The 16330-nt window shown below is 36.5% G+C and overlaps 1 protein-coding gene across 11 annotated transcripts in view; it reads right to left on the bottom strand.

The window, feature by feature from the left end:
- Positions 1-16330, bottom strand: part of ACAP2 (ArfGAP with coiled-coil, ankyrin repeat and PH domains 2) — a 67788-nt gene that overhangs the window by 27499 nt on the left and 23959 nt on the right. For 6 of the 11 annotated variants that reach the window (XM_069792339.1, XM_069792342.1, XM_069792350.1 and 3 more), the window contains exons 5-10: positions 12728-12786; positions 12038-12221; positions 9704-9748; positions 8492-8587; positions 3894-3968; positions 2517-2528 (exon numbers count right to left, since the gene is read on the bottom strand). In XM_069792339.1, the coding sequence (XP_069648440.1) occupies positions 2517-2528; positions 3894-3968; positions 8492-8587; positions 9704-9748; positions 12038-12221; positions 12728-12786 (471 nt within the window). The remainder of the gene's footprint in view (positions 1-2516; positions 2529-3893; positions 3969-8491; positions 8588-9703; positions 9749-12037; positions 12222-12727; positions 12787-16330) is intronic. The other 5 variants (XM_069792340.1, XM_069792344.1, XM_069792349.1 and 2 more) reach the window with 1 other exon arrangement.

The following is a 16330-nucleotide window of genomic DNA, read 5'->3' as shown; positions in this document are numbered from 1 at the left end:
TCTGAAGGAAGGAAAATCTATGGCTTCTATTCTGATACTCATTTTTCAAGGTTGGCCAGCTACTGGAAGAGAAACATTTAGAAGTAGGTTATATAAGTGAAACGTACAGCATGCTTTCGTGCCTTTTCTTTTTCCTCCCATCTTTTTCTTTAAATGCCCATGAGGGATAGCAAACCACTTGGCAATGGAAAAACAACTTTCATTTCCACAATTAACACTAACCTGGTGTGTCACAGAATACTTACTATTCTTGACAGTGTTTCAGTGAATGCATTTTCACACGAGCTTATCAATTTATCATTTTGTTACCAAAACATAAACCCCCATACTTTTCAGCAGCAGCGTTTTCGATGTACTTTCAATATAAAGATTGCTAGCAGGTCATGAAAGCTATTCAAGCCATTTTACCAGTACATCTTAGGGAGAGTGAGTATCAGCATTTTAACATTGAATATGTATTCAATATGGTTTTTTACTTTAGAGAAGCAGAATTTTTAAAGTTTTTAAAAAGGCAGTAAATGGGGGAAGCATAAGTACTAAAGAAAACACTAATCTGAAAAGTTACTCCACCATTTACTAAACAGAAGACCTTAACTGTACAACCCACCCATTTAGAAAGTTGCTTCCATTCCCTTCCCATCCCATCGGCAAAAGAGATGTTTGTCATGCTTAAGTTGGAAGTACCTTGCGGAAGGTCTTAAAACAACAACAGACACAACAAGTAACAAGGTTTACAGTCCAAGACAAAGTGAAAGAAGGCAAGAGAGTCATTGAGCATACAAGTCACTTGAAATACTGGCATATCTTTGTTTTTTGAGAGAGGAATTAGTTTGCATTACTTCTCATCAGCAGCTCTGGTTTATGCATGCTTTATGACTGTGGTAGCATCTGGTTTCCTATGACCTTGTTTACTCAAGAGGTTAAAAATTTTTAAACCATTCTCACTCCAGCTGTTTCCTGAGCAGTTCTTTGGATGCAGTTTTTTGGTTTGTTTTTGGTTTTGTTTTGGTTTTTTTCATGAAAAAGGGATTTGAATACAATGAAAACTACTTGAAGTTCGACGCAAACATTTTTCCTAGATCATTTCTCCCATTTTAGAAAAAAATATTAGCTCTGTCACAAAACCAAAAAGCCATAATGCTGTTTACAGGCCCAACCAATTTTTAAATTTTCTTATTTCAACATGTTACTACAGCAATGGCCTGCAAACTGTTCAGAAAACAACAGTTACAATTCTTAAGTGATACTGACACCATAACACCACTCTTTTAATATGAATCTTTCCCTGTAAAAATATATTGCAAAAAGTTCCCAGAATGATCATGACATTTCTACATTCATAGTAGGTGTTGCTCCAGATTAATATGGAAAAAATAATTTCCTACCCTAAAAAAAAAAAACCCAAAAAAACAAAACCCCCAATTGTTTCCTGCGTATTTGCTGAGTAAATAGAACACAAAAGTTAAAACAAACAAAAAAATCAGACATCAGTTCTCTTAAAATAGAAGTCAAATTATAGTGGTGCCCAAGCCCTTCCATGACTTTTGTATTAGCCTCTCAGACAACAGCCTAATTAAATAGGATGATGATTATAAAGAAAAGTGACATGAGTTACTTAATTAGTGCAATTATTCCGCATGCATATGCACATATATGCAAACACAGGTAGTGGGTGGGTAGGTGTGTGCACATGTGCACTTACCTATACATTTCAGAAAAGGAACTGTTCTTTATCCACACAATGAAGAAAAGGCATCATTCTGAAGCATTAGATTAAAACTTCAGTATATTAAATACATATATACCTCATGGAATATTCAACACAAGAAGCAGAAGTTTCAGTAGTTATAAAACATGGAAGGATTTGGCACTGGAATATTTGGGAACACATGCCTAAGAGGCAGCCCCATGGAAAGCAACATGACAAGCCATGAGAAGTGAACAGAGAACAAGGTAGCCATCCTGGTCAAGTTGACCAGATGACAAACAATGATATAAAGAACCAGATCCAAGGTCTAAGGCGGTTCAAGATTCTGAAATCCTGATGAGCTGGAAATAAACTTGGTGGGAAGGTTGGGAAAAGCAAGTAGGAGGAGACAAAAAACCAAACAGACAACATGATTTGAGTAACAAACCAAGAAAATGATTAGAGAAGTTATAAGAGGAATCTCCAATAAAGCATGCCCTCCAAAGCCTAAATGCATTAATCTAGGCATTATCATCACAAAAATGCATCAGTGATTTCACTGATAAGGACAGGAGACAACATACACAACTTGAAACACAGAACTTTATAGAGGACAACATATGATACAATCTGACTGCCCTGATTATATTTTAGAGACAGCATAAAACTGTCATTCAATTAAAATAAGGACCAATATATAAATAACCTCATTATGATTGCCATTTGTACTAGAAACCAAGAATATTTGTATTACACACAGAAACAGCTTATCAAGTTTCATGAAGCTTAAAAGTTTCAATAACCATTGATACTATTAGAAACAGTTTACCTGTAAAGCAGCCTTTAGCAGCATTTGAAGAAAAAACAGACTGTAAACACCATTGGCAACAGCAATGACCATAATTCACCATAACAAGTTATTATTTTTATGGCCAAAAGATAATTGCCCATAACTTACATCCTTCACCAAGCACCGCTGTTTTCCAACAGTAAAACCCTCAACTACTGCTCAGTCCTGAAACTAGACCTATTGAGCTCAAATTGGAATTTGAATGTCAATGTTAATTCTCAAGTTCCATCTCCTTCCCATTTCCCCTCTTTCTTCCCCTTCTTTGCCTGTAGTTATCTCCCATCTGCCTCCTAAAACAGAACATCAACACTGCCCTAAAACCCATCACCATGTCTGCTCAATTTCATGGTTACAGCAATCCTAATGCTTCCCACCAACTCCTGCAGGAATGACAGGATGAAGTGACAAAAACATTTTCAGCAACCAAAAATGTTACCTTTTCCCATTAGTATTGACTCCTATTAAGGCTACCTAAATTATAATCTTAGCATGTTTTCATTCCTGAATTTATTTACTTATCAGATTTCATTTACATTAGGCTTTAATTTATGCCACCTGAACCAATACAGAATGTATTTGAATGAGAGTAAGAAGTGTTGCATTACCTTTAAATTGGTATCTACTCCCTTTCAAATGTACCTGCAGTATTAGCTCACTACCGGAGAGTTCAGTGGAAATATTTTTAACTTCTAGCATTATACCTGCAAAACCAATACTGATCTAGAGCTTCTGAAACATCCAAACAACAGAAGTCATTCCCCCCACAAAATGAATTATCTAAATTTTTCTCAACAAGCAAAAATAAGAATTATTGCACGTACAAATCTTCCCAAAACAGCAATTTAATATTATCATTTTCATATTTATGTACAGCTGAACACCATACATTAGACAACTTTACAAAAGTTTACTTTTGCTCTTTATATGCAATAGCAGCTGCCACACTACCTCAAAGTGCTGCACTCATATTTGGCACAGTCCAGAATGTGTCCTATGACTGTAGGACTGTGCAGCATATACACCTCTTCTACAGACACGCAAGAGGGGAAGATAGCAACTTTTACAACTATATTGAATCCAAGATGTAATAGGAATTAAGAGTTCTAATGAAATGTTAGAGTCCCAGCATTTAAATAAATTCTACTGTACTATGTTTCAAAACTAAACATAATATTCTGTTCCGTAATACAAAAACCTTATCTACAATCCAACCCTATGCTTAATGATGTGTAAGTCTATTTCTCTGCACTAAAGATACCACCCCTCACAGTTCCGATGCAGAGATGCACTGCTGGGGAGAGGTATCAGAGATACAAAAATGTGTGTGCAGTCTGCCTTTTACATTGTCTCAAGTACCTTTTGTTGAATAGTGGAGTGCTTTTGCTCCATATCTCTCTTCTCCTTTGCAGCATCTACAGCCAACTGATCCAGCTGTAAAGAGAAACAGAAAATTGGATCTTTAGATATCAAGAGAAATTTGGCTCAGTAGATTTCATAATGCTGACAAAAAGAACACGTCTAGACATTGCATGACTTGTTTCATTTGCATAGTATAATTACTTCTCTGGTCACAAAGTGTTTACCTTGAATTACCACTGAAGCCTCGTTTAAAGCACTGCACTACCATCCTGAATTAACCTCTACAAAAGGTGTACATTTCTTCTAAGCCTTAGATGAAATGTTTCAAAGAACAGCATGGTGCCAAGCATATGCAACTATACCGCATTGGTGCTCAGTCTCTGAAGAGAATGACTCATGCTTTAGCTGCTCTTGCTGGCTGACTGGCCTATGCAGCAGCACTGGCATTAGCAGCAAAAACTAGAAGGAGTGAATGTTAGTGATTTTTCTCCTCCACAAAATGGGGGAACTGCCTCAACCGGGCTTTTGTATTGATAGCTTTGACCAGGTCACCAGCAGTATTTGAGCAAGATTCCTTGAAGTCTTAGGTAGAATCATTCAAACTGTTTCTAGCTTAAGAAATAACAACTATATGATTTTGCAAATAAGACAGTGTCACAACAGAGAGGATTTAAGTTAGCATCCTTACAAAGTCTGTGCTGATTAAAAAAAAAACACTACCAAAAACTTGCTGCAAGCATGTCTACAGCACTACCTTATTAACTTTTTCCTTTTAAAACCAGAAGGAAAAAAAAGGCAGGAAATGTCAGATATCCTATAAGAGAGTAAGGTTTTTTTGCTTGGGATTCCCCCCCCCCCCCTTTTTTTTTCGGTTGTGTTGCAGGGTTTTTTTAGGGGTGGGGTGCAGGTTGTGTGTGTGTGTGTTTGTTTCATTTTTTTTCCCCAGACTTTGATCTTTAAATAGGAAATACTGTGAAGTGGAGGAACAGATGTTGCCTGAAAGACCAGTTATCTTGTGTGACATGCTATGGAATCTGACGAACTCCTCCTTTATCCAGCCTTTAATACACGACTGCCATTAACACCAGTCACAGTACCTTACTGAATAACGATGCAGATGCAATACCAAACACAGCGGTACAGTGCGCAGCTTAACATCTGTGGGACAGACCTCATTCTACTCCAGGCCTAGAACAAGGAGACCTGGAAAAGTGCGCAACACCAGTTTTCCAGCCAAAGTCAGTCACGTGGCAGAGGGCACAGTATGACTAACAGAACCTCCAGTTCACACGCAAATAGGAACACCTCCATCCGCTCTCATAACCACGAGTGAGAACCCCTGCCAACTCTGGTCATTTTTGCCAGTGTTCTATTTCCCCTGCTTGAAATGATACAAATGAAAGAAAAGAGACAATAACTGGCTCCTACGCCCTTATGCTAGAGAGCCTCCAGCAATTAAGGAGCCATCAGATAACTGGGACATCTGGATCCAATTTCATACTCTGTTACTTTTCTTAACTTGTCTCTCCCTGGCTTCTTCTCTAGTCCAAATGACTATACCAGCACTTTCACACCTTACAGGTGTTTGTGAACATGAACACATCAAAGACTGAAGTGTCCAGATGTCCTATTTATGTAGCTATATGACTTAAAAATGATAGAAGATCCTCTAAAACAGAGGCTGGGCTGCCATTGTGCTCAAAGACTGTTTGGCACCAAGAACCCTGGGAAACCCATTCTTTTGTGATAAAAGGGCTTTTGTGGTCCAAGGGCTGTTCAAGACTTTATAGGAATCAAGTTTCTTGCTAAAACCTCAGATTCAGGAATCTGCATGTGGCCCCCAAGAAGTTCTTCCTCCTACCCTGCTAGATGAAACAGAAGGTAGCCACATTCAGATTAGGGGAATTACCTCTAATTTATCTTAAATGCAAGTGTTTGAAGACACATTTACTACAGCATAAGTGCCAAAGCAAATTTCTTAACAGCAGCTCATTTCTCATTTACTTTCTTTACTATCAAGACAGCATTGCATCATTCCAGTTGTCAAGCTCAGACCAGAATTTCTTCTTTTCACTCAGGTGAGCAGCACATCAACAGTCTTAAACAAAAAAGAGCAACAGCATACAACTATCAAGAGCTGGGGCCAATCACACTAAACTACCAAAATCCCAGCCATTATATCATTACCAGGTGGTCTTCAAAAAAATTAGGGTTTTCAAAATACTGCATTTACCAGTAAATGTATTTTTATAAACATATAGTGCTATAAGTGGTATTCTGTAGATAACTAAATCAGATTAAAATGTTTAGCTTTTTCAATAGCCATCTCAGAATGGAAATTCAGGTAGGTTTTCTTTTTAAACTAACACCACATTTCACGTGAAAAGTGCCAAATACCGTAATTTCCATCAAAAAGTTTATATTACACTTGTGTGCCATTACAGATTCCCCTACAATCATCTGATTCACAAGTAATCCTACCCTAAAACATCCAGAAATCAAAATTGCTCAATCCTATTCCATTCATGTAAACCAGTTATTTTGAAAATGCAAAACAAAAGAATTAAAAATTATAACTATACTATTTAAGATCACTTCAATTTTAATACTTCAGGTGGTGTTAAACCTTGTAATTAAGATTATACACAAACTTTATGTGGGAATGAAAACTCACGAACAGAAAGAATCTGACAGTATTTTCAGAAAAATCTAGCAAATCCCTGTTTTGTTATGTCACAACATACCTTCTCTCTGACCTGTTAAAGGCAGAAGCTTCAACCAATACAAACTGCAAAGCCATTAACCGTTAAACTTTCATAAGCTATTTACAAGTCTACTTCTGTCATGAAAAATATCCATTACTTAAATGCCAAGGTCTGCCACAAAAGAATAATTCAGCAAGTTGTACAACTTTAGGGTCTTCAGTCTATCTTTGCTCCAGTTACAATATTTTTTAAACTTTCTCAGCTTTGGATTTTCTAAATTTAACTCTTTCAGTTGCTATGATACCAGCACCAAAATGAATGTTACACAATGCTCCTTACCACATCAGGCAAAAGGATGACCAGCCATTGAAAAATAACCTTGAGATTATTTGAGCAAGGAACACAATGATATGGAAACATTGAAAGCTAGCTGGTAGCATAAACCACTACCAACTCCGTAGTTTTAGTCTCCTTTCCCCATCCCCTCTTCTACAGAGGTCCAGGACACATTCTATACTATCAAAACACTACAGTTCAATAATTACAACCCAAAATGGAAGGATGTGAAAGAATAAAAAGCACAACTAAGGACAGTCATGTGCACCTGAACCCTTCAAGTGCCACTATTACACCAAACACGGAGGGCTATAGCTGTACACTCACTTCCCTTCTTGATGGCAATGCCAGCTCAAGCAGCCTGTCTCTCTTCTCAGCTCCATCACTTGCTTGCCACACACATGCACGCACCTCCCTGATGTGTGTTTGTACAAATAATTAAGACCCACAGTAACCTGACTGGCAACTAGTCTAGCAAAAAAGTAACTATTTAGACATTTGATTGTTGGAGTTTTCTACAGTTCCCAATCTGCATCGCTGCACAGACACAGAAGCAGGTTGTGGGGCACAGATGACAACAGCACTGTGGCAGGAATTACCAGCTCAGAACAATGTCATTTCTCAGACATTCAGCGATACACCCACTTGAGATGAATGAAAATAAATGTTTGCTGTCATTCATTTACTTTTGTATCTGGACAAACACTTAGAATTTGGGTTGACTTTGTTTTGTGGATCAGATTGGGAAGCGGCAATAGAGGGTTTTGCATCAGTACAGTTGTTGCAAGTCCTCAGAGGAGGAAAAAAAAAAAAAAAAAGTGGTGTACAACTATTTCCAGGCCCATTCAGCTTGCACTGAAAACAAGTCAAGATACTGCTGAGCCTTCTTCCTGCACCACAGACAGATCTTCAGTTAAATATTATATGTTCTTAATCTATTTTGCATAACCATTTTCAATGCCTCCTGTGTGCAGATGCCTGTGGTCCATCTAACCTTTTCATGAGTCCCTCACTGAAAACCCACAAGTTGCCATTGTGTGTTCTTAAGCACCACAACTGGGCAAGAAGGACTCACTGTATGAACTCAGTTTTGCACTACTTATTAAAATCAGAATTCTGTTTTATGGTCTAAGTTGCTAACATCAATGTTCTTTTTGGCACACTGTATAATTTATACAGTAAATAATGTATATAAGCAGAAGGAAAAAAATCTACTTTTTATTGTTAAATATATTTATAACATGAGTCATATACAAAAAATTTTAAAACAAAATAATCCAGTTTCCTGAATACCATAGAGTACCTCAAACATCACTACACGGCTATGTTTAAGTATGTAAATCCTAAACGTGGTATTAATTTTAGTAAACAGACAACTTTCAGTTTCTAACTATTTTCATTCAAACCACTTACAGTGTATTTTTATGCTTTGCCTTTATCACACTACAGTTCCCTTTTTGTTGACTAAATCTATGATGCACCTGATACGTATGCATATATCAAGTTTTTATTCATTCCAGCATATAGTTATGAATTTTTACAGTAATTTGTTACCTGTGCACCAAGATCTTTCATGTAGGGCTCAAGTTCACTAAAAAGATCATAGCCTTGATGGAAAAAAGCCAGATGGGCATACATAAACGATAACATCTAGAAGGAAAAAAAAGTATATTTTTTAAAGGACAAATATTTATCAGATATCACATAAATATATCACTTAACTAATCCACATGAACAAACTTAAAATGCAATTCCAGGCTTAATTTCTGCTTTCTTGTGTCCTGGCAATTTTACATTGATATCACATAGAGCTTCCAATGTTGCAAATAAACATGCAAGGTAAAGGCAGCAAAGAATCAAGCCAAAAATCTCAGAAATTAGTTAATAGGATTAACCCCATTAACAAAACAAACAAATCTACTTAAGGGCAGTAAATTACTTCTAATTCATGTCACCTGAAACTTTTGTTATCTCCTGTTTAACTAGGACATGTAAATTAGAGAGGGGCTACAGGATATATTTACTAATGATCCAAAACCACAACCTTTATGAACATAGCTGAGAAGACTGTCTAGTCTTAAAGAAGAAAACAAGTTGGGAAGATGCAGAGCAGAAGGGCAAGCAGCTATAAAGCTGTGATCCAACTAAAGTTTTTGCTATTTAAAGGAATTAAGGAAATTATGGGAGTGCAACTTTAGACCTTTGAAAAAAAAGCACCGTTGAATTTGACAGTCTCTACCTCAGTAAGCTTTTTACAGAGATAATGTGAAGCAGAAAAGGGAATACAATCAGAAGAACACTATCATGCAGATACAGCTGAATATTAATTTAGCAGATACTATACTAAAGCTTATTGTATATTTGCTATTACAATATGCTATTTACATAAAATACAATTTTTTGTAGAAAAAGCTGAATCCATCTTAGACTAGATTATAAGTAGTACTTATGGCTTATAAATGAATACAGCAGACCTAAAAAGCAGAATTCTTGGCAAAGCTCGATTTTAACCATGAATCGCATACCAAAGAGTCAAAAGCAGTGAAAACCTTAAAGTGTTCAATTCCAAACCAAAAGGATTGGCAAAGACAGTGAAGCATCTATGACCAGTTATAGTAAAGGCCAAACTGTGACCAAAGTGCCAAATGTGCTGGTAATGTTTTGATAGGTAAAAGAAATAAATTTTTAATACAATGCTTTGCAGTCACATTTTTAATTTCAGATGTATTTAAATATTTTCTATACAGAAAATAAAGTGTATCTTACTGATTTTAAGATTTCTGCTCTCCTTTTAGACTGAAGAACGTTGATCTAGAAAAAAAAAAAACAAGCAAGGAACTTATTTTATTCTACTTGCAAATTTTCCCTACAGAAGTAAACTTGTATTACTTCCAAATAATGATAACAAAGCTTAAAACATTGGAAGAACGTAACTCAATATCAGACTTCACAAAGCACTTTTTAAAAGAAGATGCACACTAGTTTTGTCACATGAAAGTGATGCAATCAGAAAAAGCTTGCAAAGCTAGAATTTCACAGTGATAGTCACAATTTTCTTATATTGGAAGGGAAAATATAAGACATCACATGCTAATTGGAAGCAATATAAACACACCTTTCAAGCAAGGAAAATTGGTACCCATTTTCAAGAGACTGAATTCAACACGTTTCAAATACCCTATCTGACAGTATGAGCTAACCCAGCCCACCAACTTCTTTAAGAAGCTGCACTCAGCACCACTGCCGTCTCCTGCCAGCGGACAGGAAAGGACAGGGGTATGTTTATTTTTTCCCCTCAGGCTGACATTGTCTAAAGTGTCCCAAAATTGGGATACAGACCCAGCCTATGAAACAAGCAAGATCATAATAGCTTCAATAAGTAACTTTTCAGATATACTTGCACTTTTAAGCTAGCTGAAGCCACTGATCGATGGTGTTGCCTTAGAACTTGAAGAATTTCACATTATATAGAAAAAATAACTGGTTTTTCACATTCACCTAGTTCCTCTATCTTCTTTGTCCCCTAATCTTTAAGGTTGTCATCCAGAAGTACAGATTTTACTTTAAAAGCCCCATTTGGCAGAAACATGCATGATCTTGTAATTTAATACCTCTAAGTCAGTTTAAAATTCCAGCAAAAGAAATAAACTACTGAAGCTATAATCAAAGCCAGATTGTACTTCCATACTTAAATAGTCAGTATTTTGGAAAACCTTCTGCAGCAAAAATAATTAAGATTTGTTTGTATAGAACAAACCCTCAACTTGTGAGGCAAAAAAAAAAAATAAGAGGAAAGCGAAGGTTTTGAAATACAGTTTAAAGACAAGTATAGCTATAGAGAGACCATAATTGTGAAGCCACTTTCCCAGAAGAGTCACCCAAGTAAAAAGAATTCCTAAAGCTGAATTCAATTTTTGCTCACATTAATTAAGAGGTGCTGAAACTTTTCCCTGTTACTTTAAATGCATCTTTATCACAGGAACTGCTCACACTTCAAACATACGAATTCCAAGAGGCAAACGATCTGCAGTTCAATGCATACACAAGGAACTGGCCTACAGTAATGACTGCCAGCTTCCCCTCCCCCCCGCTACTAATTTGATGTTAGTACAAATAATCAAGTGGTATATAATTCACATGACTTTTTAAACATCAAAATGAACTTTGTCCTTAGTGTTCAAAAGGCAGGAGTTCAGTGTTGACCACTGACTACTGCATCTGTACATGTGCATCGGCCGATCGGATGAATTCCATTTCGCTTTACAGGTAAACACATGCTATTTAAAGAAAAGTTAAACTAAGCTCTAAATAACTGACCAGACTGTCACAAATCAAGATGATAATGTCTAATATAAAACCAACATAATTTTGAACGGTTGTTCTGTGTTTGATCATAGGAGAACCCCAAACACATTTAGGACCCCCCAGCCCCTCGTACCATCTGAGTTACAATAATCCTGTTTTTCTGTAGTTGTGGGTAACTATGAAACAGATGAATTGTAAGTATTGACAGAAAATTTCTTATTATTTCACAGAATTCAAAGTAGCAGGACAAAGAACACCTCTTAACACTCTGTAGGAGATCTGTACTAAAAAGCAATTATGTTCTTGATTTCCCCATGGCACAATGCCAAACCCCAAGTCTTCTAGACAAGTAGGATTTGTTAAATAAAACCCAAAGCAAACAGCTGAAATCATAGTAGTGGCCAACATCCCATATCAGAATTGTTCAGGTAATTTGTATCTCCTAGGCTAGGTTACATTTTTACCTCAAATATATAAGGAACTACAACATAGCCAACTGAGGAAATGGATTTAGGTAACTATCAGGAAAATACTGTTTTTCCAAAATTAATGTTCAAGTTGAAAATTAAACTGTGTCGTTACAGAAACAGCACTGAATACCAAAGCATTAGGCAATAGGAATGCATCAAGTAAACTAATTTTGCTCAGATTTCATTAAAAAAGAAATTACTGGCAAACAGTTATTCCTTTTTCACTGAATCTCCACAGCTTCTGAGAAGCTTACAATAAGAACTGCTAGAGGACAGATCTCTAACTATATGGAACAGATTAAATAACTTTTATTGCTGCACTTACTTGAAGAACATAATCCAGAGCTATGTGTCGAAAACATTTCCGTGTTGCAGTCAAAATATTGGTTGCTTCCTCCACTTCATGTTGCTTATTTCTTTGAACTTGGGCATTTTTCACTAGAGCATTCTCTTTTTCTTCACTAACTTTTTCAAACTGTTTCTTTGCATCTTTAAATTTCCTAATATCTCTAAAGAAGAAGGAAAGATGGATAACAAATTAATTCCGGAGCATGAAAAAAGCATTTAAAGATAGATTAGACAGACCATGCTTGTGACTGCTATAGCTAGTTTCTTTGTTTTCATATTCTTCAATAAATGCTTGGATCAAATGAAAATTATACAAAGTATGATAGAAGCTTCTCTGTCCTTCTCTTCTGAGGAAAGGACAAAATTGAAATGTAAATAAATGCATCTCATGCTTACTGGGGAAAAGCTTTGGTAAGCACTTTTTTCCCCTAAGTTTAGACAATGACAACATGTAATTAAGATCAGTAATTCATACTATTTCAACATTCCTGCAGCTGGATCTAAAGCCTTATTGATTTAGGGTGATTTTTGACAAGCTTTAATATGCAACTTCTCAGTTTAGGGCTGGCGATTTTCAGGAAAGTTGTTTCACCAACCCACTCAAATCAGAGGTTTCTAAATTCTATTTTACCTATAATTTTCCCATCACAAGTGCAAATTAACTTACTCTTTAACGAAAGTCTGAAGCTGTGCTTTAATTGATCTTTGGGTTTGGTCAAACAGGATCTGAAAGAAACTCATTATTATGTAGGTCAATAACTTAAGGGTATTTATAACTCTTCATTTTAGACATACACATGGTTATTATGCAGAATTAGATGAGAATTATTATTAAACCAATGTGTGTCTAATATCAAAATATAAACCCCTTCAAAGTAGTTTTGAAATTTAAAAAAATGGAATAAATAAGGAAAACAACACAAACCCAACACCTTTTGGTGGTCTTTAAGAAAAGACTGTGGTTATAAGGAGACAAAAGCTCCTGGCATCTTATTCTCTCATCCTGACAATGTAAGACATGCCCACTTTCATAGACCATATTTATTATGATTATTAAACAGTCAAGAATATTACTGTACAAACAGCCTTGAAGAAACAACTTTGAATGCTAAGTAACAACCTTTTTTAATTCTTATAGACTTTCACAATTTAACCAACAACTAAAAGACATATTAAACCATAGAAAGAACATGCCCTTAACTTCTGGCAAACAAACAGATTGAAATTAATGCTGAAAATGTAACATACATGAGTAATTAGTACCATCTCCTTTACATAATATGTTTGTAAAAAAACACCCACTGTTGCTGCTAAGAAGAATGGCTGCTGCTTTTTCAAGATTAAATGTCCTAAGCCATGCTTCTCAAATTTCTTATGATTTGGGGAGGCTGGGGGGGATGCAGAATATAATCTACTCATTCAAATTGTAAAGCTTGAGAAATTTGTTAAGTTTCCAAGGCCAAAGCATACCTGAATGTTAGACAACTTGTATTTTCTCTTATGACCCCAGAAATTCTAACTGAGGAATGAAAACACACATTCCTTCAGCTTCACATCTATCCTCTGAGTTTTAGGACAGAATAGAACAGGTAAATGGCTATGGGACAAATCCTTTTGCCACTTATTGTGCAAACCACAAATGATGCCTTAATTTTCAACTCCTCTACACCTCCCATTCTGCATTATGGAAATATACAAGGCATAATCACAAAAAATAAAGAGGTGAAAGAATATAAGGAAGTAGTAGTTGGCCCAATTGAATAGAATCTCTTCCAAAAGGCAAAAGATATTTAAGTGTTAAATAATTTTATTGAAAGAGCAAGTCAAGAACTCAAAGTTTCAGGTCAAACAATGTTTTCTTTAAACATTCTCAGTCTTAGTTTCCCTATTTACAAAATTTGGGGATGAAAAGCCATGCAATGCCAAGTACTGACAGCAAAACTCTTAACAGCTTGTTTCTCTTTTCTAGAAACACTGAGGAAAAGAGAACGTGACTGAGTCTAAGTCACTCATTAACAGTGGTACTATAGCCTCCATCCAGTCTCCATTTTTGGAGGTTTTCAAAACCAAATGGGATAAAACCCTAAGCAACCTGCTCCAGCCTCAGAGCTGACCCTGATTTAGGCAGGCAGTTGAACCAGACATCTCCTGCAGCCCTTTCCAACCTGAATTGTCCTATATCCAACAGTAACAAATGGAAGATCCTGTTTGTGTTCCCACTTTGGGAAACCAGAAAAACAGACAACTAGAATAGATAAAGAACTTCTTGACAAGCTGGAAGTCATGCTGGGACTACTCCCACTGCTGACATTTAAGCTTGCCAGTGCCTGAGGAGTGCACCAATCAAGATCAATACAGAAAGAGTATAACCAGATGGGAACTCAACTGATTGGTGGACTCCCAGAAATATGAGCCTTGAAATTCTGCTTACAGTAATGAAGAGAAAAAAAGTGCTAGGCAGAAAAATATGTATACATTTTTTTTCCTTAAAAGAACAGAAAAAAAGTGCCCAGACCACGATCTGACTAGATTTACAGCCTAACACATTACCTTTCACACACTCCAAACCAAGTCTAAGAAAGCTGCTATTTGCTGTAAGCTGTCAAAGCTACTCCCCCACTACTGAATCAGTGAAGATGCTGCACTAGTCTGGTTCCTAGCCTTATTTGTAGCAAAGCCTCATATGAGAAAACTGACAGTCATCCAGATCTCAGTGGGACCACCTCCTACCCCTTCCCTCCTTCTTCTGGAAGATGCCTACTTCTCCTCTTTCTTCCTCTAGCTTCTTCTCACTCATGATGGTTCTCCTGCCAACTAGGACAACAACAGAGCTGACACTCTGAGCTAATAAGTCCAGCTGAACCAAATAGATTCACAAAAAGCAACGCAGGGACCACAACTTGTCTGGCAAAGCTCTACATCAGAACACCATAACATGCCTCACTTTTTATGTTTGTGCCTTTTGATAAAGGCACTGGTTCTACTGACTGTGCTCGAGCACAGCAAGGAAGTGGAGGGAAAAAAAGCAGGGCAGAACTCAGAGTGGTCCTACTTAAGTCTGCAAATAAATCTTCTTTTAATATAGCTTGTTCTTTGCTTTCTGCCTTCAAACTGCCCTAGAGGGACAGTTGTGCTGTGCCAAATTTTACCAGAGCACTGTAATCCACAATCATGTAGAACAATAACAGCAGCAAGAATAGAGGACCTAGGTCAGATGTGTCAAAGAGCATACCATATAGCAAAAACATGGTTAAGAGGGTAACCAGCAGCAAGAAGTGTGATGAAGAGTTTAAAATAGCTACAGCCAACTTGATTCATCTGCTCAATCTAATCTGCAGAAATCACTGACATGAAAGTAACACTTTCTCCCACTACTGCTGCTTTGAACCTTTGCACTAGCTTTTCTATACCATCAAAGTATCACTGTCCACTTCCTCCCCTCTTTACAGTTTTCATTGTATTAGGTGTAGCTATGTACATCTCATGTAATGGAAAGGAAATCCAACTCAACAGCACTAGCCTGCTTCCCTTTGTTTCCCTTCCCTTCTGAAAGAATGCATTTTCAAAAAAATTATTAAGACGACAATTCTAAGCAGCTAAGTTAATGCTAATGAACTTATTTTCAGCTGAAGCTGTTTGAACTGCATCCTCTGTATCTCATTACATTTTAAATGCCTAGTGGTATTAAAAAAAAAAATTAAAAAATTTGAGTGTCCTGCATATTTTCAGCACTTTGGAGACACTTCAGTTGCTTTCCAGCAATTTGCTGGAAAGTGAAAGAAAGACAATAGGGGCCAAGGAAAGAGGAAGAAAACAGAAGAACACACACATCCCTTTGGCTTTCAGGATACAAGACTAAACTCTTCAGAGGAGAAAAAAATAAATCAGTTTTCAATCCAGGCAAAACTGAGCTTTCCATTGAAGCCTGACGTGCTAAAAATCACCATTAGTCTTAAATGCTAGCATTTTCTCCTTTCTCTACACTTGTCTAAATCCGTCATACTTCCAAAAAGAAAACTACACACAAATCAGAGGTGCTTCATTTTATGCATTATAAAGGATGGGGGGAAAAAAGTAGAAATTATGGAAGAGGTAATCGTTATTTCAGTCCAGCAAAGAAATATGCTCATACTTTGTCACTACTGCCCATCAGTTTGATTAAAAAAAAGATGAAACAATCCAGTATTTACTCTGTCTTACAGCACTGGGTTTTAGTAAAGCTTACAAGCTCCAAACAAAAAATAAAGCGAGATAAAAATCTGCAGAAAAG

Source organism: Haliaeetus albicilla, chromosome 9 (assembly GCF_947461875.1).
Source record: "Haliaeetus albicilla chromosome 9, bHalAlb1.1, whole genome shotgun sequence".
In the NCBI taxonomy this organism is placed as follows: domain Eukaryota; kingdom Metazoa; phylum Chordata; class Aves; order Accipitriformes; family Accipitridae; genus Haliaeetus; species Haliaeetus albicilla.
The sequence above is the reverse complement of the archived record's forward strand: the minus strand, read 5'-3'. Positions and strand labels throughout refer to the sequence as shown.